General features: G+C 49.3%; 1 protein-coding gene across 1 annotated transcript in view; it reads right to left on the bottom strand.

Moving 5' to 3' along the window:
- Positions 1-23,645, bottom strand: part of PITPNB (phosphatidylinositol transfer protein beta) — a 77,805-nt gene that overhangs the window by 47,473 nt on the left and 6,687 nt on the right. Inside the window, exons 2-3 of the mRNA XM_075320104.1 lie at positions 10,767-10,797; positions 8,679-8,824 (exon numbers count right to left, since the gene is read on the bottom strand). Coding sequence (XP_075176219.1) covers positions 8,679-8,824; positions 10,767-10,797 — 177 coding nt within the window. The remainder of the gene's footprint in view (positions 1-8,678; positions 8,825-10,766; positions 10,798-23,645) is intronic.

Below are 23,645 nucleotides of genomic sequence, written 5' to 3' on the forward strand. Positions count from 1 at the left end.
ACCGCCTCGGCCAATCTGGAGCGACGAGAATGGCGCGACGGCAGTCGGATCTGATCTTGCGTAACACTCTGGGCAGCATCGCCAGAGGAGGAAACACGTAAGGCAGTCGAAACTGCGACCAATCCTGAACTAACGCATCCGCCGCCAGAGCTCTGTGATCTTGAGACCGTGCCATGAAGGCCGGGACCTTGTTGTTGTGCCGTGACGCCATGAGATCGACGTCCGGCGTTCCCCAGCGGCGACAGATCTCTCGAAACACTTCTGGGTGTAGAGACCATTCCCCCGCATCCATGCCCTGACGACTGAGAAAATCTGCTTCCCAGTTTTCTACGCCCGGGATGTGAACTGCGGAGATGGTGAAGGCTGTGGCTTCCACCCACTGCAGAATCTGCCGGACTTCCTGGAAGGCTTGACGACTGCGAGTGCCGCCTTGGTGGTTGATGTATGCGACGGCAGTGGCGTTGTCCGACTGGATACGGATCTGCCTGCCCTCCAGCCACCGATGGAAAGCCAATAGGGCTAGATACACTGCCCTTATCTCCAGAACATTGATCTGAAGGGAAGACTCTATCAGAGTCCAGGTTCCCTGAGCCCTGTGGTGGAGAAAAACCGCTCCCCACCCTGACAGGCTCGCGTCCGTGGTGACCACAGCCCAGGTTGGGGGTAGGAAGGATTTTCCCTGCGATAGAGAATTGGGAAGGAGCCACCACTGAAGAGACGTCTTGGTTGCAAGGGAAAGAGAGACTTTCCTGTCGAGGGAAGCCGACCTCCTGTCCCATTTGCGGAGAATGTCCCATTGGAGTGGCCGCAGATGGAATTGCGCGAACGGCACTGCCTCCATCGCTGTCACCATCTTCCCCAGGAAGTGCATGAGGCGCCTTAAGGGGTGTGACTGACCCCGAAGAAGAGATTGCACCCCTGCCTGCAGAGAAAGCTGTTTGTCCCGCGGTAGCTTGACTACCGCTGACAGTGTATGAAACTCCGTATAGACACAAGGCTGCCCCCATGCAGCGGTGGATACCGTGCTGTGACACGAGCACCAGCCAGTCTCCCCATGTGCAACTGATGAAGGTCTTCTGTGACCGAAAACGTTATTTATGCACATCCACTGATAAATAAAATCACAGCATCAAGAATTTTGGGAGTGCCTTGTGTCTCTACTTAGTTTCTTGGCTTTGGAACCTACTAAGTGCACCCCTTTCCATCTACACAATATTCTCCATTTCAAGGAAGTGCCATTTGTTATATTCAAGTGTATGAAACTCCATCCCGAGGTAAGTCAGTGATTGGGTCGGTGTCAACTTGGATTTCGGGAAGTTGATGATCCACCCGAACTGCTGGAGAGTCGCCAGAGCGACGGTAAGGCTGTGTTGACACGCCACCCGAGAAGGGGCCCTGACTAGGAGACCGTCTAAGTAGGGAATCACCGAGTGGCCCTGAGAGTGTAGGACCGCCACAACGGATGCCATGACTTTGGTGAAAACCCGTGGGGCTGTCGCCAGGCCGAAAGGCAATGCCACGAACTGAAGGTGTTCGTCCCCGATGGCGAAACGCAAGAAGCGTTGATGCTCGGGTGCGATCGGCACGTGGAGATAAGCATCCTTGATGTCGATCGATGCTAGGAAGTCTCCTTGTGACATCGAGGCGATGACCGAGCGGAGAGATTCCATCCGAAACCGTCTGATTCTCACATGTCTGTTGAGTAGTTTGAGGTCCAGAACGGGACGGAATGATCCGTCCTTTTTTGGCACCACGAACAAGTTGGAGTAAAAGCCGCGACCACGTTCCTGAAGGGGAACGGGGATCACAACTCCTTCTGTCTTCAGAGCGTCCACTGCCTGAAAAAGTGCGTCGGCCTGAGCGGGGGGCGGAGAGGTTCTGAAGAAACGAGCCGCAGGACGAGAGCTGAACTCTATCCTGTAACCGTGAGACAGAATGTCTCTCACCCATCGGTCTTGAACATGTGGCCACCAGGCGTCGCCAAAGCGGGAGAGCCTGCCACCGACCGAGGATGCGGCTAGGGGATGCCGAGAGTCATGAGGAGGCCGCCTTGGAGGCAGTGCCTCCTGCGGCCTTTTGGGGGCGTGACTTGGACCGCCACGCATAGGAGTTCCTCTGGCCTTTCTCCGGCCTGCTGGACGAAGAGGATTGGGGCTTGGCGGAGGGACGAAAGGACCGAAACCTCGATTGTATTTTTCGTTGCTGAGGTCTCTTAGGTTTGGATTGGGGTAAGGAGGAGTCCTTTCCCTTGGATTCCTTAATAATCTCATCCAACCGTTCGCCAAACAAGCGGTCGCCAGAAAACGGCAAACCGGTTAAGAACCTCTTGGAGGCCGAGTCTGCCTTCCATTCGCGCAGCCACATGGCCCTGCGGACTGCCACAGAGTTAGCGGATGCCACAGCTGTACGGCTAGCAGAGTCTAGGACTGCGTTCATGGCGTAGGAAGAAAAAGCTGACGCTTGAGAAGTCAAAGATGCAACTTGCGGAGCAGAATTACGTGTGACAGCATTAATCTCAGCCAGACAAGCTGAGATAGCTTGGAGTGCCCACACGGCTGCAAAGGCCGGGGCAAAAGACGCGCCCGTGGCCTCATAGATGGACTTCACCAGAAGCTCTATCTGCCTGTCAGTGGCATCCTTTAGCGATGAGCCATCTGCAACCGATACCACAGATCTAGCCGCCAATCTAGAGACTGGAGGATCCACCTTGGGACACTGAGCCCAACCCTTAAAGGGCCCCTGTCATCAGAAATTTCGCCCAAAAGCTAAAAGATTCCCCCTCTGCAGCTCCTGGGCTGCATTCTAGGAAGGTCCCTGTTATTATTGTGCGCCATGTGAGACCAAAATAAAGCCTTTATAAAGTTCTACCTTTTTGTATGCAGTTTCTGTAAATCTGACACGGGGGTGGGCTCTCTGCCGTCCGTTATTTTGCCCCCTGGTCCTGTATGCCGCCCCCATCGCTCCTTTCCATATCTGATGCACCGCCCACTGCTCCAGCCATCCCCGCGCATGCCCAGTGCCAGTCTCACGGGACTGAGCAGTGTGACCTCTGGTGACGTGTGTGCAGGCAAGTGATGATGGGCGGGACTGTGACTGTTATCAGCAAGTACCCGCCCATAATCTCGTGAGCGCGCAAACCTCTCCAGCGGTCACACTGAGCTCAGTGTAGATGCTAGACTGTATGGGCTGCTTCCAGGGATGACGTCCCTTTGTCATGTGATAGTATTTTGAACACGCCCCTATCACATGACAAAGGGACGTCATCCCTGGAAGCAGCCCATACAGTCTAGCATCTACTCTGAGCACAGTGTGACCGCTGGAGAGGTTTGCGCGCTCACGAGATTATGGGCGGGTACTTGCTGATAACAGTCACAGTCCCGCCCATCATCACTTGCCTGCGCACACGTCACCAGCGGTCACACTGCTCAGTCCCGTGAGACTGGCACTGGGCATGCGCGGGGATGGCTGGAGCAGTGGGCGGTGCATCAGATATGGAAAGGAGCGATGGGGGCGGCATACAGGACCAGGGGGCAAAATAACGGACGGCAGAGAGCCCGCCCCCGTGTCAGATTTACAGAAGCTGCATACAAAAAGGTAGAACTTTATAAAGGCTTTATTTTGGTCTCACATGGGGCACAATAATAACAGGGACCTTCCTAGAATGCAGCCCAGGAGCTGCAGAGGGGGAATCTTTTAGCTTTTGGGCGAAATTTCTGATGACAGGTTCCCTTTAACGACCTCGGAGGGGAAGGGGTAACGCGTGTCAGTGAGGCGCTTAGTAAAGCGCTTGTCCGGAACCGCTCTGGGCTTCTGGACAGCATCTCTGAAGTTAGAGTGATCGAAAAACACACTACGTGTACGTTTGGGGAACCTAAACTGGTGTTTCTCCTGCTGAGACGCCGACTCCTCTACAGTAGGAGGCGGGGGAGAGAGATCCAACACCTGGTTGATGGACGAGATAAGATCATTCACTAAGGCGTCCCCTTCAGGTGTATCAATGTTAAGGGCGACGTCAGGGTCAGAGCCGTGAGCTGCGACGTCCGCCTCATCCTCCAGAGAGTCCTCAAGCTGGGAACCCGAGCAGCTTGAAGAAGTCGGGGAAGATTCCCAGCGAGCCCGCTTAGCCTGTCTAGGACTGTGGTCCGGGCAGGAGTCCTCCACGTGAGACCTAGGGCCCAACCTGGGAGCGCGCTGCGGCGCGGACCGAGAGGGGCCTGGAGGCGACGATCCAACAGGGGTCGGGGCCTGTGTAAGGACCGGTCTGGACTGCAAAGCTTCTAGCAGCTTGGCAGACCATTTGTCCATAGACTGAGCCATGGATTGTGAAAGTGACTCAGAGAGTTTCTCAGCAAAAGAGGCGAACTCTGTCCCTGCCGCCTGGACAGGGGGAGCAGGGGGGTCTACATGAGCCGAGGGGCCCACTAGTGACCGAGGCTCCGGCTGAGCAAGCGAAGCAGGGGTCGAGCATTGCTCACAGTGAGGGTAGGTGGAACCCGCAGGTAACATAGCCCCACAAGAGGTACAGGCCGCAAAAAAACCCTGTGCCTTAACAGCTTTGCTCCTTGTGGACGACATGCTGCTGTCTCCTAGGAGAATGATCACTGAGGGTATATGGGCAAAAAAAAGGGTATACAGCCCGACCGAACAGAAATATATATATATAAATACGTATCTATTCCGGCACCCTAGGGGGACCAGCACCGGGTGACCGGTGTGGCTTACCGACCGCTAAAAAGCGGAGTGTGTGTCCTCCAGATTCCCTGCCTTAGGTCCCCCGGAGCTGCAGAGCTCTTCACTGAGAATCCTCCACCGGCAGAATGCCAAAAAATGGCTGCCGGAGCTCTCAGGGGAGGAGTGGAGCCGTGGGCGGCGCCAGGAAAGTGCGGGAATCTGGGGTCCCCACAGTGATCAGTGAGGGGGGGGGGAAACATGCAGGATGGTCCGGCCCTCACATCCGACGTCAGGTCGGCAGTCCCGCCCTTACCCCTGACAGGCAGGCCCGGGGGCGGGATTTTTGCGACTAGGCCGCGATGAAGCCGGGGACTAAATTTGAGACCGCGCCCGACAAGCAGGCACGGTCGGCGCGGAAGTCCGTCGGCCTTCTCAATTCAGCAGCTGCCGCAGCGTCCGGGAAGAAGGTGCGCTCCCTGCACAGTCCCCTATGGGGACACAGAGTACCTTAGAGTTGCAGGGCCCGGTCCCTGAGGTTGAATAGACTCCGGTCCGGCAGATTCCCACAGGGGCTGCGGAGGGAGCACGGTCCGAGTAAATGGATGACCGCTCAGGATCCCACTTCTCCCAGAGCCGCTAAGGGATGGTGAAGGAGACGGCATGAGGCTCCGGCCTTTGTACCCACAATGGGTACCTCAACCTTAACAACACCGCCGACGTAGTGGGGTGAGAAGGGAACATGCCGGGGGCCCCGTGGGGGCCCTCTTTTCTTCCAACCGACATAACTAATATGAGAATGCATGAGTGGATGTGTGCCTCCTTCCACACAAAGCATAAAACTGAGGAGCCCGTGATCCACGGGAGGGTGTATAGGCAGAGGGGAGGGGTTACACTTTTTTAAGTGTAATACTTTGTGTGGCCTCCGGAGGCAGAAGCTATACACCCAATTGTCTGGGTCTCCCAATGGAGCGACAAAGAAAAAAGGAATTGACTGGTGAGCTTGGGAACTCAAAAAGGCCTGGGCGTCCACGGATGACAACAGTGGTGGATGATCGCCGCATACTTTCTTTGGTGAAGAAGAACCCGTTCACAACATCAACTGAAGTCCAGAACACTCTCAGTGAAGTAGGTGTATCTGTCTCTAAGTCAACAGTAAAGAGAAGACTCCATGAAAGTAAATACAAAGGGTTCACATCTAGATGCAAACCATTCATCAATTCCAAAAATAGACAGGCCAGAGTTAAATTTGCTGAAAAACACCTCATGAAGCCAGCTCAGTTCTGGAAAAGTATTCTATGGACAGATGAGACCAAGATCAACCTGTACCAGAATGATGGGAAGAAAAAAGTTTGGAGAAGAAAGGGAACGGCACATGATCCAAGGCACACCACATCCTCTGTAAAACATGGTGGAGGCAACGTGATGGCATAGGCATGCATGGCTTTCAATGGCACTAGGTCACTTGTGTTTATTGATGACATAACAGCAGACAAGAGTAGCCGGATGAATTCTGAAGTGTACCGGGATATACTTTCAGCCCAGATTCAGCCAAATGCCGCAAAGTTGATCGGACGGCGCTTCATAGTACAGATGGACAATGACCCCAAGCATACAGCCAAAGCTACTCAGGAGTTCATGAGTGCAAAAAAGTGGAACATTCTGCAATGGCCAAGTCAATCACCAGATCTTAACCCAATTGAGCATGCATTTCACTTGCTCAAATCCAGACTTAAGACGGAAAGACCTACAAACAAGCAAGACCTGAAGGTTGCGGCTGTAAAGGCCTGGCAAAGCATTAAGAAGGAGGAAACCCAGCGTTTGGTGATGTCCATGGGTTCCAGACTTAAGGCAGTGATTGCCTCCAAAGGATTCGCAACAAAATATTGAAAATAAAAAAAATTTTTTTGGGGTTTGGTTTATTTGTCCAATTACTTTTGACCTCCTAAAATGTGGAGTGTTTGTAAAGAAATGTGTACAATTCCTACAATTTCTATCAGATATTTTTGTTCAAACCTTCAAATTAAACGTTACAATCTGCACTTGAATTCTGTTGTAGAGATTTCATTTCAAATCCAATGTGGTGGCATGCAGAGCCCAACTCGCGAAAATTGTGTCACTGTCCAAATATTTCTGGACCTAACTGTATATTCACCCTACATCTGTTTCCAGCATCACTCTGGTTGATCTCCGGCGATTTGTTACCGGCTAGCTGCTCCAGCGTTTTATGTAGCAAGCCGGAGCTCAGAACTCAATATAAGTCTAGGAGAGCCTTGTTCGGGCTCTCATAGAGTTGCATTGAAAGCCAGTGATGTAACTTTTGACTTATAGCCAGTCAGATGTTACAGTCACAAGTAGGCAACGCAGGACTGGAGTGATGCCAAAAAAGGTGAAAATGCCAGAGGCTGATTTGTAAGACAACTTGGGTTAAAAAAACATCACTCCAGCATTTGGGGACGCGCACACACACACACACACACACACACACACACACACACACACACACACACACACACACGCTGGAGTGGTACTTTAAGGCTATACGCCGAAACACAATGGATTAATAGTGTCTATGAGGTTTGCCTTTACCATTGCTTAGTGTTTTAAAGATCTACAATAAATGAAGTTTTATTATTTTATTTATTATTTATTTTATTTTGCTCCCTCAATCTAAGAAACAAAGATCCTAACTGTGAATGACAGATCACAGGACTTTTTACTTCTATCCTTTTCCAATAGGGACCACAGACAGGAGATGATATGGGGCAAGCCTGCAATCAGTACTGATGACCCTAAACCACTATATAGGGTGGAGGCACTGTAAGCAGGAATTAGGAATAAACTTAGAAAATAAAGATATAACCACTCCGATAATAAATGACTCTCCAAGTGTCCGCTGGTCCTGACATCTCTGCAGCCTGACTGACATGTATATGGCCGGGAAGAAGGGATGGTGCAGGAGGCGTCAGCGTACACCAGAGGGGTTGCTGCAAAGATCTCAGGACACTTGCTGGGGAAAAAACACCCCGTTGGCACAAAAGGATCATTTGCATATGTGCAGGGGATCCTGAAGTATAACTACAGCTGGTATATAGAAATATGCCCTGACATCTCTTTCCAGACAGTGAATAGCAGTTTGGGGTCATCAGAACGGGGTTGTCTGTAACTAGATGACCTATTTAAGGTGATCAATCAAATCCTTTTAGGCAAGTTGGCATTATAGATTATGGCACATAAACAGATCAGCTCCTACTGAAATGAACAAGTGTCAATCTGCAGAAATTGGTAATGGCCGGTGCCCAGTGAATGAAGCAGTGTTGCTCCAGCTCCTTATAGTAAAGTTAAGGCCACTTCTCACTAAGCGACATCGCTAGCAACATCGCTGCTGAGTCACGTTTTTTGTGACGTAGCAGCGATGTTGCTAGCGATGCCGCTGTGTGTGACATCCAGCAATGACCTGGCCCCTGCTGTGAGGTCGCCGGTCGTTGCTGAATGTCTTGGACCATTTTTTGGTTGTTGCTCTCCCGCTGTGAAGCACACATCGCTGTGTTTGACAGCGGAAGCTAACGATCTGAATGTGCAGGGAGCCGGCTTCTGGCAGCCTGCTGTAAGCTGGTAACCAAGGTACATATCGGGTATCCAAGCAAAGCGCTTTGCTTAGTAACCCAATGTGTACCATGGTTACAAAGCACAGCATCGTTACAAAGGTCGCCGGTGGCTGATCTCTGATCGCTGTGGAGATCTGCCTGATTGACAGCTCACCAGCGACCATGTAGCGCCGCTCCAGCGATCCCTGCCAGGTCAGATCGCTGGTGGGATCGCTGGTTGCGTCGCTTAGTGTGACGGTACCTTTACACTATTACCATGTAGCTGTCGGCAGGGTGGATTAGTGGTGGTGATTGGTGTCAACCCCAAACAATCTGATTCTTATGACTTCTCCTTAGGATACGTTATCTATTATCAGCCTGGACAACCCCTTTAACATAAGCAGCACCCTCTGGAGGGCTTACCTTTTCAGGTGGTAGATTTTGTGTGTATATTGACCCTTTTCACCATCTTTTTCATATGGTTCATTTTTCAAGACTTCGATTCCTTCCCCGCCACCCGTTTCATTTTTGCTAGCTTCTGCCACAGAATAAAGCTGACCAACTTGATACTGAAAAAAATGCAGCGAGAAAACAGGAAAAATAAAAGAAAAACATATTGTGTGCGAAAACAAAGAACTTCATAATTGCAGGACTGCCTAGCTCCTATTCGTCCACCTAAGTAATTATCAATTTGTCAGGCTAGAACAAAGCAGAAACTTTCAACCCAATACACACAATGTTTTCCCCGGCTCCGGACACTGAAGAAACATCCAGATTGACTGCAAGCAGAGATTTCACATACTGCGCTCCAAAAGTATGACATGTGGTCATCTCTGGAATGTAGCCACAAAGCACACATCGGAAAAGAGCGCCAGAATCAGGAGCAAATGACTGGCTACCTTTGACAGGTCCTCTTTAATCATAAGTGCTCTTGAACCCCTATGGGCTCATCTGTTTTACCCAATGTAATACCAACCCTGCACTATGCCGTCCCTGTTACTCCTTCCTAGAAATGAAGGAATAAATTGATAATTGGGTGTCACCATTCCTGTTGTCAAAGGGTTTGTCAATACACAGTCTAGCACTGTGAGCACTGATCAGACTTGTCCGCAATTAGTAACACCCCGTTGTCAATGTATTCATCAATTTTGTAGTAGGAATAACATATAAAGCACACTGCAGAGTCCTATAGAAAAAAAAAAGATGCTCCAGAATTATTTCATGGGAAATACACGTATTTACTAAAGCAATCATGTCCGAAGACCTGACAGGTCTGCTTTACATAATCACTGTTCTTAAAACCCTGCTTGGAAACAGATTCAGAGGATGCAAACCCGGAAAGTTATCACTGTAGGGGTCATTTCAGGCCAAGCAAGCCGAAAAACACATGGAAGTAGTGGAACAATTACATGTCAGCCAAATTAAAGCCTAATCTGATGGGAGCCCACGAATATCTCCACCTACTAAATCAGACGTCCCTCCCATGTGATTAGAGAACAGGGACACGGCACAAGCTTCTGTTTCAGCCCCTGTAATGAGTTGTACAGCCACGTTCACATTGGATTGATACATGTCTGGTGTGTCAGCATACGTCAGGTAGACAGGGAATGACTAACATTGGAGTAGCAGGAGACAGGCCCGGAGGTCAGGCTAATTATGCCAACATCCAGCGAAGTGGCTAGTAGGCTGTCAAGGCTCTTGAAAACCAAAGCAAGAAATGCACTGTGGCCGTAACATGCCCACCATCAGCCATCACGGTGCGAGCAGACCACTGTACATGATCTTAAGTGGAACGTCTCAAAATGTAAGGAAACTGATCTACTGTGTTTCTGCGAGAATAAGACCCGTGCTAGGGCTTATTTTCGGGGAAACAGATTGGGGGTAAGTTTACCCAACAAAAAAAGCAAACACCCCCACCCCCAGGAGAATCATACTTACCAGACCCCAGACATCTACGTCACTCCCTCATGTGATCCACAGTGGGCGCTCCCAGCAAGTCCTTCCCTGCTTTCGGCCAGCGCACCCACAGACATCAGATCGCAGTAACAACACACACACAAACATCCGGTGATACCGTACTGCTTCCAGCCGGCAGTGGGACCAGGGAAACGTGAGAAACTGAGGTGGAACGCATCAATGCATTCCACCACAGGTCCTCGATGCTTTCCACTGCATCCAGTGTGTGTTCCATTGCAGGTCCTCACGTTCCACTGCGTCCCAGGAGCAGTATGGTATCACAGATGTGTATGTGTATGTGTGTGTGTGTTCCACTGCAGGTCCTCGCATTACACTGGGTCCCGTTTGGGGTCTACTGAGTATGATTGCGGGGTCTGTCTTCTCTCTTTTGGGGGATTCTTTAACTTTTTTCTCTGCATGGACACTTCATTATTGAACCACAACTAGGGCTTATTTTCGGGGTAGAGCTTCAATTCAATATTATTAATTATACTTTCATTATCCCGACTTTATCACGAAATACAGAAAAGAATGAAGTCCATAAGTAAGGCCTACCTCTTCCACGGAGCACGGCAAAACTACTCGGCTGAAAAAAAAAAAAAAAACATTGCTTAGAAAGAAAGATAATAAACTTTGGATGTGAGACTTGTGGATCGTTGTAACTACACATAGAAACTGCACTGATCGGGGTATGTGTAAATGGAGCTGTGCTCAGGCAGATTCTGCCAGGGAAAGGGCTATAAAAAAAGCCAAAACCATGAACATGTGCACGACGGTGACTAAACCACTTGCTGTGAACATATTCCAATTTTGACACTTTTTTAATCACTTCAGAATTAGAAGAAAAAGAAATAAACCACAGCCAGCGTTTTCCTGAAGCTTCTCCTGACCTAAAATGCGATGGCGGAGTCTAAAATGCGCTGTGTGCACATAGCCTCAATGTGACTGTCACCACAACAGAAATTGGTTCATTTTATGCTCCAGAGACACATTATCCATACAATGATTGCACAGATTAGTGACGCTCTACCATCCATGATGCCTACAATGAAGCCGTGATTAGAGGGGAGACGGCCGGCGGGTCTTCACATCAGCTTCTTAGCAGCACGTAAGCACATGGAACAACAACTGAGGCCAGTAACATTTACCTAGAATCCCCGGCCAACCCCACACGCTACATCCAAAACGCTGCAAACACTGATGGTGGGCACGTCCCCTTATAGTTTTCTTACCTCCTGATTTCGGGGGGTTGGGCATTCCTCCGTGAAGGACAGCTCTGGTGAGTAGCAGAACTGTAGTATAAGGCCATGTCAGTTTTTTACCTCTGTATTTGTAAATCAATATCAGGAGTGGAACAATCAGAGGAAAAGTATAAGGCTATGTGCCCAAGCTGTGGTAAATTCGCGGAATTTGTCGCGATTTTTTTGCGGAAATTCCTCGGATTTCTCAAAAATCTGCAGGACAGCGAGTCCCCAGCCATTTCTATGGCATTTTGGAAGTGCTGTGCCAATGCTGCGTTAATTTTTACGCAGCGGAAATAGTGCGGATTTCCCTGCGGAAAAATCTGCAGCATGTGAATTATTCCTGCGGATTTTTCCGCAGGGTCCCATACTAACCTGCCTTGATAAAAGACACCGAAGTCACTTCCTCCGGTGCAGAGGAGCGCGGTGGCGCCAGGAGCAGGAGGTGGGCGGGGCCTGCATGAGCTGCGGTCATGTGACAGCCGGAGCTAGTTCAGGCCCGCCCACCTTCTCCTGCACAGTGCAGACACGGCCGGAGGGTGAAGTGCTGCGTGATGGAGGTAAGTATGAACACCCCGATCACTCCAGCACTTGTTCTGCATTGAGGATGCGGTGCCGAAGCCGTGGTACTGTATCCTCAATGCAGAATGACCGCAGCATATCCGCAGGACATTCCGAAATACATCCGCAGCATGGAAACAGACAAAATGGTGCTGCGGTTTTCTGGGAGCTCCTGCGGAATGTCCGGCGGATATATCCTCAGGACACTTTCCCCGTGGGCACATAGCCTAAGCGTGCGTGCCCACGACCAGCGTTTTGGACGCAGCATGCTTCAGCAGCGTTGTACAGTACAAACATTGTGGATGGAATTTCTAGAAATCCCGTGACCACTGTGCTTGTTTTTTCCGCAGCAAACACTGACCTGCGGTGCGCGTTTCCAGACCGCCGCATGTCAATTGTTTGCTGCGGTTTTGCATGCATCCTCCGTAGGGAGAACACAAGCGAGAGATCGCGGCGCCCCAAACCCTGATCGTGGGTTCAAGCAGCTGCGGTCTCCTGCGGTGGAGACTCGCGGCCCCACAGGTCAGGACGCGCCGTGTCCAGGACACAGGGAGTCCTGATCATGGGCACATACCCTAATAAAAACACGGGCACCACTTCTACATTTCTTACCCATTCCTTGTTTTGGTTACAAATTCTGAACGTGTGAACACGGCCTAAGTAGAACTATAAAGCTCAGCACAAGTTCTGCTGTAACACAATCAGCCATCACTGTTTTTTCCTGGAATGTGTACACCGCTATCACTGTGCTTGCATACAGAGATAACAGGGCATTTGTACAAGCCAGAGCACAGAGGACTGCAAAAGCACAAAGCTGTAATGAGGAGACCCTCCCTCAAAACTACAGGGCTGCTGATTTTGTAAAATTTACAACAGCAGCTTGTCATGAGCCTAGTGGGAAAAAGGTGAGCCGCTAACTAACTGCTATATAGAAATTATTGGGCTGGAGAGAGCTAACTGGGATGTTATATGTGGACTTCTCTACTGGAATTTTACTGCTGCGCACTCTAGTTCAGGGTCTGGTGGCCAAGCACCGTGGAAGCTAGCTGTACACCATAAAAGATAAAAGTTCTAATTGCAGGAGAATGACAGCAGATGGAAAAAGATAGTCAATTGCAAACTTGCTTATTTTCATGTTGTCTAACTGATTAAAGCAATTTAACAACATAAGACTATTACTTTAAAAGGGATTGTCCAGTCTAAATCCATAAGTTTGCAATCACCCAATGTGACTGCAGACTTGTGAATCCTAAGATCACGCATACTATGCGCTGTGAGGATTCACCAGTGACAGTCGGAAAGTGGCAGCGGGTATGCGATATGCAGACTCATGGCTGAATCCAACTACTGGGGCACGGTCTTGCTCAATACACTTACATGGAATGAGGCTGCGCCCATCTAGTTGGATTGTGTCCGGGAGGAGAGTAAGCATATTGCATACTCGCGGCCACGTGACTGCTGTCCCTGGCTCGGACACGGACGAATCCTTATAGAGCACAGTGTGTGTGATGTGAGGATTCACAAGTCTGCAGTCACATAGGCTTATGGATTTAGACCCCTTTAAGTGAATTGTTTTAAAGAAAGACCATCTCTCGCCCCACTCCACAATTGTACATCTTAATGTAGAATTCGGCTTCTTTCACCGGAAGGACTGATCTTTCATTCTCAAAATTTTCTATTCACAGCTAAACCTTTGCTCAGTAAATACAGATTTCTCATTACTAAGATAGGAGGTGGCAGTTGGTGCTCTAAGGATTCTATGGAGAATATCGGTGTCTCTCTAGTGTCTCCTTCCATGGAATTTCAAAAGCACCAACTGTCATCTGCCTCAATTCAGGAGTAAAATCTGTCTCAGTGAAGACAGATGTTCCCATTACTGAGAGTGGAAGATCGGTCCAGGAGGAGACGGAAGCAGATCTGTCTGATAAGATGTATTACAAGGATGCTTATTTCCATGTGTACTACTGACGTCTGAAATAAAATCTAAACCGACAGTTACTAATTTATTTCCTGACATTTTTTACATTCTCTTATGTTCATGTATGTGTCTTTACCTGTATAGTCAATTGTTTTCCCCCCAATTAGATTTTTCCATTTTTTTTGTGAAAAACAAACTTAAAAGTATACTACAACGTCTGCATTTTCCCTGTGCAATGAATTTATCTGGACAAAAAAAAAGTACTTTATTTTGTATTTTGTAATATTTGTGTTCCCCATTGACTTCCATTATACTTGATACACGAGTCAAGCCTGTCCGAACGGTCAACTGCTGGTTACAAGTACTGAGCACCCGAGCATGGCAGTGCCCGCTCATTTCTACCCCCAATCGCCCAACAAGGGGTACTGAGGCCCTCTTCTGACTGCTGTACCCTTCAGCTCAGACATAGAACCTTGCTCTTCTTCCCAAGGGTCTGCAGCAGTCCAAATCACAGTAACATCCACAGATGCCATATCTGACACCACAATCTGTTTATCGATAACATTATGGATGCCTTAAAGGTACCGTCACACTAAGCGACGCTCCAGCGATCCCACCAGCAACCTGACCTGGCAGGGATCGCTGCAGCGTCACTACACGGGTTTCTGGTGAGCTGTCACACAGGCAGATCTCACCAGCAACCAGTGACCACCCCCCAGTCAGCAGCGACGCATGGAAGCGATGCTGCGCTTGGTAACTAAGGTAAATATCGGGTAACCAACCCGATATTTACCTTGGTTACCAGCGCACACCGCTTAGCGCTCGCTCCCTGCACTCCTAGCCAGAGTACACATGGGGTTAATTACCCGATGTCTAGTCTGGCTATGTGTGCAGGAAGCAGGGAGCCGGCACTGACAGCGTGAGAGCAGCGGATGCTGGTAACGAAGGTAAATATCGGGTAACCAAGGACAGGGCTTCTTGGTTACCCGATGTTTACCGTGGTTACCAGTGTTCGCAGAAGCCGGCTCCTGCTCCCTGCACATTCAGTTGTTGCTGTCTCGCTGTCACACACAGCGATGTGTGCTTCACAGCGGGAGAGCAACAACTAAAAAATGGCCCAGGACATTCAGCAACAACCAGCGACCTCACAGCAGGGGCCAGGTTGTTGCTGGATGTCACACACAGCAACATCACTAGCAACATCGCTGCTACATCACAAAAGTCGTGCCTCAGCAGCGATGTTGCTAGCGATGTTGCTTAGTGTGACGTGGCCTTTAGAGAAGAGTCCCGGCCTCAGACCGCTCTTCATGAGGCATCGGGCTCTTGCTTTGGCAGACCCTGGTCATCAAGAGATTACATTGGCAGCAATGAGATGGAACATATCTCCTACAGAGACTAGTGCAGGGGATTGCCATGTCAGCTTTGTCATACAGTATAGTGCACATCACATTATACAAATACCGGATTTTTTTGTGCTGGGGCGGCCCTGTGCTGGGGCGGCCCTGTGCTGGGGCGGCCCTGTGCTGGGGAGGCCCTGTGCTGGGGAGGCCCTGTGCTGGGGAGGCCCTGTGCTGGGGCGGCCCTGTGCTGGGGCGGCCCTGTGCTGGGGCGGCCCTGTGCTGGGGCGGCCCTGTGCTGGGGCGGCCCTGTGCTGGTGCTCGCTGCAGGTGGCGAGGCACTGACCATTCTGAAGATGTCAGCGGTGTGGGCTTCATAGAAATGGAGGCCGGAGATATGAGCTTGAGCCGAGAGCTCCATCGGCGCACGCGCCGACTCTGGGTGCCATCATTTGAAGAACTTACCGCCGACATCTTCAGAATGACTCGGGCCTCGTGCTCACCGCATAGAGCCTTGCTGCCCGCCCGCCGCACAGAGCAGCGCCCGCAGCACAGCATTGTCCTGCTTCCTGTGACCTCTCTCCACCACCTGGTAAGCTACATTCGGATTTTAAGACACCTCATTTTCCTCCCAAATTTTTGGGAGGAAAAGGGCATCTTATAATCCGAAAAATATGGTACCTGACCAACTTAGCAAAGGTGGAATTCTGACATCCATGGCATGTATAGCAAATCCCCAAATATGCTTAAAGCAGGGGTGGGCAATTAATTTTCCTATGGGGCCGCATGAGAAATTGGGATGGTTTTAGAGGGCCAGATTAATATAATAAACTCAGTTCTACCCAATACTGTATATAGCATATATACTAACCCTCCATAAACAAACAGTAAGTTAAACAATACAAAGATTCAATGAAAATATGAAGGTCAGTGAGAGAATACATACTGGCCCTGGCGGCCAGTGGAGACCATACATACAGGCCCTGGTGGCCAGTGGGGACCATACATACAGGCCCTGGTGGCCAGTGGGGACCATACATACAGGCCCTGGTGGCCAGTGGGGACCATACATACAGGCCCTGGTGGCCAGTGGGGACCATACATACAGGCCCTGGTGGCCAGTGGGGACCATACATACAGGCCCTGGTGGCCAGTGGGGACCATACATACAGGCCCTGGTGGCCAGTGGGGACCATACATACAGGCCCTGGTGGCCAGTGGGGACCATACATACAGGCCCTGGTGGCCAGTGGGGACCATACATACAGGCCCTGGTGGCCAGTGGGGACCATACATACTGGCCCTGGTGGCCAGTGGAGAGCATACATACTGGCCCTGGTGGCCAGTGGGGACCATACATACTGGCCCTGGTGGCCAGTGGGCCATTCATACTGGCCCTGGGGGTGCTGAGGGCACAGGCAGGCAGCACTGCAGCAGCAGAGCCTGTCTGCCTTCTCTGAGTCCCCTGTGTGTCTGCTCCCCCCTCCTGCATGCACTCTGCTCTCTGCCTGCTGCTACTGGTGCACTTACCTCAGCTGCAGAACAGACGTTTTTAAAGAGACCGGTGCAGATGAGCTGGTCACATGCGAGGATCCTGGGTAGAAGGGGAAGGCAAAGTGGGCGTGGCCAGCATCAACAGCAGCAGGAGGGGACAAGGAAGGCATCCGAGGAGTGTGTGTCCAGCATTGAGGGGGCGTGGACGACCGCAAAAGGGGCGTGGCTAGCAGCATAGATACCATGGAAGGCATCCAGAGACTGTGACCAGCATCCAGAGGGGCATAACTGGCAGCAAGAGAGGGCGTAACCAGCAGAGGGGGGGTGTGGCAGCTGCGTATCACTGCACTGCGGGATAGAGCTCCCGGCAGTGGAGCGGAGTGGAGGCATAGATCAGGCCACGCCTCCAACTCTGAGCTAAGACGGGCGGGCCAGTCACAGACAGTAGGCGGGCAGCATCCGGCCCGCAGGCCGCCCCTTGCCCAGGTCTGGCTTAAAGCTTTGTCCATACCGTTGATATTGACGGTCTATACTCTTTAGTAGTCTTTCCCGATAACGGTATCTCAGAACATATTCAAAAGGTTGCTGATCTGTAGGTGTATTGGGGGTCAGACCCCCACCCATCTGATATTTATCACCCCTCATAAGGTTAGGTCATCAGTAGAGTAGTAGTCGATTACCCCATTAAGATGGGAATCTCCCTCTAGAATGTATTACAAGCCCCGGTTCCATCATATTGCTGTTCTAGATTAACAGTTTCAAACAAATAAACAACAAATCGACACTTACAAGGAAAAGTGCCAAAACTCCAATATGAAGCCAATCAATAATTCAGCGGGCACTTTTATACCATGAAGTAAATTAACAGTCATAAAAAGTAATTAAATGTGGATTTACACCCCCAGGTCTAGAGCAATAAAACACAGAGTTCATTACAATAATGAGACATAACCACACCTAATAAAGTGCCTTAAAGGGAATCTGCCACCGGGTGTTTACCACCTAATCTGAGAGCAGCATAATGTACGGGCAGAGACCCTGATTCCAGCGATGTGTCACTTACTGGGCTTGCAGTTTTATCAGACCTGTTGTTATGTAGTCCTCCATATTAATAAGCTATATAGAACTACATCCCGACAGTGGAGGAATAGTAACTGGAATGAAGACAGTGGAATAGGGCATTACCAATGTGGGGTAAAGGGTATATACGAATGTGGCTTGCTCGCCTGATTGAGGGAGGAAATCTACAACCACGGAGTAGAAACATACAGGAGGCTGCTGCGGACCCACAAAAGTGAAGAGCAGTGTATCAGGAGGTAAGAGGTTAATTCCGCGCTACCAAGGGAGGAGACCAGGAGAGATGAATAAGTAGTTTATTAGTCTACATGTTTCGAACCAGAGGCTTCTTCAGGACAACTACAAAAAGTTTGTAGTGTTATGTCCTGAGGAAGCCTCTGCTTTGAAATGCGTAGACTAATAAACTACTTATTCATCTATCCAGGTGTCCTACATTGTCAGCGTGGAATTAACCTCTCATCTCCTGATACACCGCTCCGCACTATTGAATGGCAGCTTTCTGCCTATGCACAGGGTACATAGAAAACTATCAATCAGTAGTGTGGTAAGATTATACAGGGCACAGCATTCAGAGAATAAGTCAATCTGCAGCAGAGAAAGCAGTTTTTAATCAAAACTGCAGCAAGCAGCCCAGTAGGTAACATTGCAGGAATCAGGGCCTCTGCACCTACACCATGCTTTTCTCAGAAAACCTTGTTACAGATTGCCTGTGAACCTGTCCTTCCAGTCAAAACATGGGGCCAATTCATTCAGTATTGGAAGAGGCCAGGGGTAGCCTGTATTCATTAAAAGGTGAATCTTCTAATTGCTGTACGCCTCTGCCACAGACATACTTCAGTCAGGGACCGGAGAACAATTCTGGTGAAAGCTGAGCCACTAAAGGGGCGACACGTCTCATAAAATACAGCTGGTCATAGCCACGGCCCTGCTATGCTCCGTCCATCTTAGGGACGCAAGAAATCATCAAAAGTCACAAACATTCCAAACAACCTCCGAGTTGTGATACATTTTTTACATTTTTTATGAGACTTCTGGCTAAAGACCTTCATGAATGGGACCCCATGGTCTTTGTTGACCTCCTCCCCCACAGCATTTTAAAACTGCTTTTTGTGCAAATACCAGTCTCATATGTTCTGGAAACCTGTGTAACTTGCCTTTTCACAAGCACTCTGCTAGCACTACAGGTGCTGGATCTTCCTTCCCGCCACTGAAAGCCCTCTTCAACATCATAACTATATTCAGTTTGACAGACAGGAGAGCAGGAGTCGGGAGACTATTCCTGGCAGAAAGAGATTGCGTACACTTGATAACAGACAGTGGTCAGCAGACGGAAGACACAAAAGGGCTGGTTCTAGCAATAGCTTGTGATAAAGAGCATTAAGCTGGGGTCACACTAAACGACAGCGACGTCGCTGTTACGTCACCATTTTCTGTGACGTAGCAGCGACCTTGTAAGTCGCTGTTATGATCGCTGCTTAGCTGTCAAACACAGCAGCCGAAGCAGCGATCATAACGACAGTGCTGCAACATGTGCAGAGAGCAGGGAGCCGCGCACACTGCTTAGCGCTGGCTCCTGCTCTCTTAGCTACAGTACACATCGGGTTAATTACACGATGTGTACTGCAGCTACATGTGCAGAGAGCAGGAGCCGGCGCTGGCACCGTGAGAGCGGCGGAGGCTGGTAACGAAGGTAAATATTGGGTAACCACCTTGGTTACCCGATGTTTACAGTGGTTACAGCTTTCCGCAGCTGCCAGACGCCGGCTCCTGCTCTCTGCTCGCTTCATTTCGTCGCTCTCTCGCTGTCACACACAGCGATGTGTGCGTCACAGCAGGAGAGCGACGACCAAAAAATGAAGCTGGACATTCAGCAACGAGCGGCGACCTCACAGCAGGGGCCAGGTCGTTGCTGGATGTCACACACAGCGACGGGACGTCGCTGCAACGTCACAGAAAATGGTGACGTAGCAGCGACGTCGTTGTCACTGTGTGTGACACCACCTTTAGACTAATGGATCAGATAAGGGTTGCTAAGGCTACTTTCACACATCAGGTTTTTTCCATCAGGCACAATCCGGAAAAAAACGGGTAAAACGGATCCGGTACCGCATCCGTTTTATCCCCATAGATTTGCATTGTTACCGGATTGTGCCTGATGGCTTTGCGTTGCATCCGTTTTTTTCCGGATGCGGAAAAATTAATGCGGCGGCCGGATGGAACGTTTCATGTAATGTTTTTTGGCCCCTTAAAAAAACCGCATCATGCCAGATCCGACACGTTTTACAATGGAAGCCTATGGACGCCGGATCCGGCGTAATGTGGCAAAAAACGGATGCGGCTGCCGAATCAGTTTTTGTAAACTGAGCATGCTTTAATGTTTTGAAAAAACAGATCCAGCAAAAAAAAAAAAAAAAAAAAAAAACGGATGCAAAACGGATCAGTCTAAAAAAAATGGATTCGGTGGATACGGTTTTTACATTTTTTGCCGGATCCGTTGGATCAGGAAAAAAAGCATTGTGCCTGAATGCAGAAAACTGATGTGTGAAAGTAGCTTAAGACTGGCCATTACCGTATATGCTGAGCACAAAAAAAAAAAAAGGCAGAAACCCTCCAAAGCAAGGAACCCAGTGCTTACAAGCTCTTTGCTAGAAGTTGTAAATACTGCTCACAAGCTTGCTGGATCCAACTTCAGTCCCACAGAGCTCCTCTGATGCTGAAGTAGGAATGCATCAGAGCGTGCACAGTTCTGGCCATTGGTGTATCCCTGCCGCTGGTCCGAACAGTCAGCCAACCAGTTCACCGGGAAGATGAGCCCACCCCATCAACAACCTCATGCAAAAAAGAAACAAACAGCAGATATGTACAAGTTCTTTGGACACAACCCTAAAATGAAAATGTATACATTGAAGGTACAGTGATGTCACAGTCTGAGGGTCAGCGCACACGGCCTCTGGCACCAAGGCTATAGTTTCTTCTGCCGTATACTGTAACGCTGCCATAGGCAACCATCCACCAGATTGAGGCCAAAAGTGTTCTCTTTCAGCCTCCATCTGGCTGGTATGTGACTGAACTGGAAGAAAGCCAAGCAGACGGGGTGTTCCTATACAGAGGGCCTCGGCACCACCCTGACAGGGGCCAACACTGCGCACAAACGCTGAGTGGATCGTCACTATGTTCCCTATTTTATAGGGTCTGTGTTTTAACCTCTTCAGCCCCAAGCCTATTTTGACCCTAAAGACCAGGCCATTTTTTGCAATTTTGACCAGTGTCACTTTATGAGGTTATAACTCTGGAACGCTTCAGCGGATCCCGGTGATTCTGAGATTGTTTTTTCGTGACATATTGGGCTTCATGTTAGTGGTAAATTTAAGCCGATTTTTTTTTTTTTTTTTTTACAAAGAAACGCAAAAAATATCGAAAATTTTGCGAAAATTTTGAAAATTTTGTAACTTTCAAACTTTTATGCTCTAAAACCAACGAGACATGACACACAATAATTAATAAATAACATTTCCCACATGTCTACTTTACATCAGAAGAATTTTTGGAAAAAAAAAAAAATTAAGGAAGTTATAGGGGTTCAAAGTTTATGAGCAATTTCTTATTTTTACAACAAAATTCACAAAAGCCACTTTTTTTAGGGACCACATCACATTTGAAGCCATTTTGAAAGGTCTACATGACACAAAACACCCAAAAGTGACACCATTCCAAAAACGGCACCCCTCAGGCTACTCAAAACCACATTCAAGAAGGTTATTAAAGGGAACCTGTCATCAGAAATTTCGCCCAAAAGCTAAAAGATTCCCCCTCTGCAGCTCCTGGGCTGCATTCTAGGAAGGTCCCTGTTATTATTGTGCCCCATGTGAGACCAAAATAAAGCCTTTATAAAGTTCTACCTTTTTGTATGCAGCTTCTGTAAATTCGTCACGGGGGCGGGCTCTCTGCCGTCCGTTATTCTGCCTCCTGGTCCTGTATGCCGCCCCCATCGCTCCTTTCCATATCTGATGCACCGCCCACTGCTCCAGCCATCCCCGCGCATGCCCAGTGCCAGTCTCACAGGACTGAGCAGTGTGACCGCTGGTGACGTGTGCGCAGGCAAGTGATTATGGACGGGACTGTGACTGTTATCAGCAAGTACCCGCCCATAATCTCTTGAGCGCGCAAACCTCTCCAGCGGTCAGACACACTGTGCTCAGGGTAGTGCTAGACTGTATGGGCTGCTTTCAGGGATGACGTCCCTTTGTCATGTGATAGTATTTTGAACACGCCCCTATCACATGACAAAGGGACGTCATCCCTGGAAGCAGCCCATACAGTCTAGCACTACCCTGAGCACAGTGTGTCTGACCGCTGGAGAGGTTTGTGCGCTCACGAGATTATGGGCGGGTACTTGCTGATAACAGTCACAGTCCCGTCCATAATCACTTGCCTGCGCACACGTCACCAGCGGTCACACTGCTCAGTCCTGTGAGACTGGCACTGGGCATGCGCGGGGATGGCTGGAGCAGTGGGCGGTGCATCAGATATGGAAAGGAGCGATGGGGGCGGCATACAGGACCAGGAGGCAGAATAACGGACGGCAGAGAGCCCGCCCCCGGGACGGATTTACAGAAGCTGCATACAAAAAGGTAGAACTTTATAAAGGCTTTATTTTGGTCTCACATGGGGCACAATAATAACAGGGACCTTCCTAGAATGCAGCCCAGGAGCTGCAGAGGGGGAATCTTTTAGCTTTTGGGCGAAATTTCTGATGACAGGTTCCCTTTAACCCTTCAGGTGCTTCACAGTAACTAAAGCAATGTGGAAGGAAAAAAATGAACATTTTACTTTTTGCAACAAAAATGTTAATTTAGCCTCAAATATTGCATATTCACAAGGGTAGCAGGATTAAATGAACCCCCAATATTTGTTGGGCAATTTCTTCTGAGCACACAGATACCTCATATGTGGCGAAAAACCACTGTTTTGGGCGCATGGCAGGACTCGGAAGGGAAGGAGCGTCATTTGACTTTTTGAACAGAAAATTAGCTGGAATCGTTAGCCGCACCATGTCGGGTTTGGAGAGCCCCTGAGGTGCCAAAACAGTGGAGCTCCCCCACAAGTGACCCCATTTTGGAAACTAGACCCCTCATGGAATTTATCTAGATGCTTATTGAGCACTTTGAACCTCTGGGGGCTTCACAAAAGTTAATAGAGTTGAGCCGTGAAAATAAAATAAAAAAATTTTACCACAAAATTGTTACTTCAACAAGGTAGCTTTTTTTTCACAAGGGTATCAGGAAAAATTGCACCATAAAATGTATTGTGCAGTTTCTCCTGAGTACACAGACAACTCATATGTGGTGTAAATCAAATGTTTGGGCGCACAGCAAAGCTCGGAAGGCAAGGAGCGCCATTTGACGTTTCAAACGCAAAATTGTCTGGGATAATTAGCGTATTCCATGTTGTGTTTGGAGACCCCCTGAGGTGCCGAAACAGTGGAGCTCCCCCACATGTGACCCCATTTTGGAAACTAGACCCCCCCCCATGGCATAGAAAAAAACAAACAGGGCGCACGCACAAATGTTCTGCAAAAAAAGGGGGGGGGGGGGGGGACTAGGTGGGATGGAAAAAAGAAGTCCTGTCCAAAGTCGAGTACGACTGCAGGACGATTGCTGATCAGGTACCTAATTGTTCATGTTTTGTTTTTTTTTATTTGGGGTGCACAAAAAAAAGCAAAAACTAGAGCAACAATTACGTACCTGATCAGCCAATCACGTAGCTGATCAGCACTTGGCGGCAAGCAGGCGGGGGAGGAGGGGGG

The sequence above is a fragment of the Anomaloglossus baeobatrachus genome, chromosome 1, assembly GCF_048569485.1.
Source record: "Anomaloglossus baeobatrachus isolate aAnoBae1 chromosome 1, aAnoBae1.hap1, whole genome shotgun sequence".
In the NCBI taxonomy this organism is placed as follows: domain Eukaryota; kingdom Metazoa; phylum Chordata; class Amphibia; order Anura; family Aromobatidae; genus Anomaloglossus; species Anomaloglossus baeobatrachus.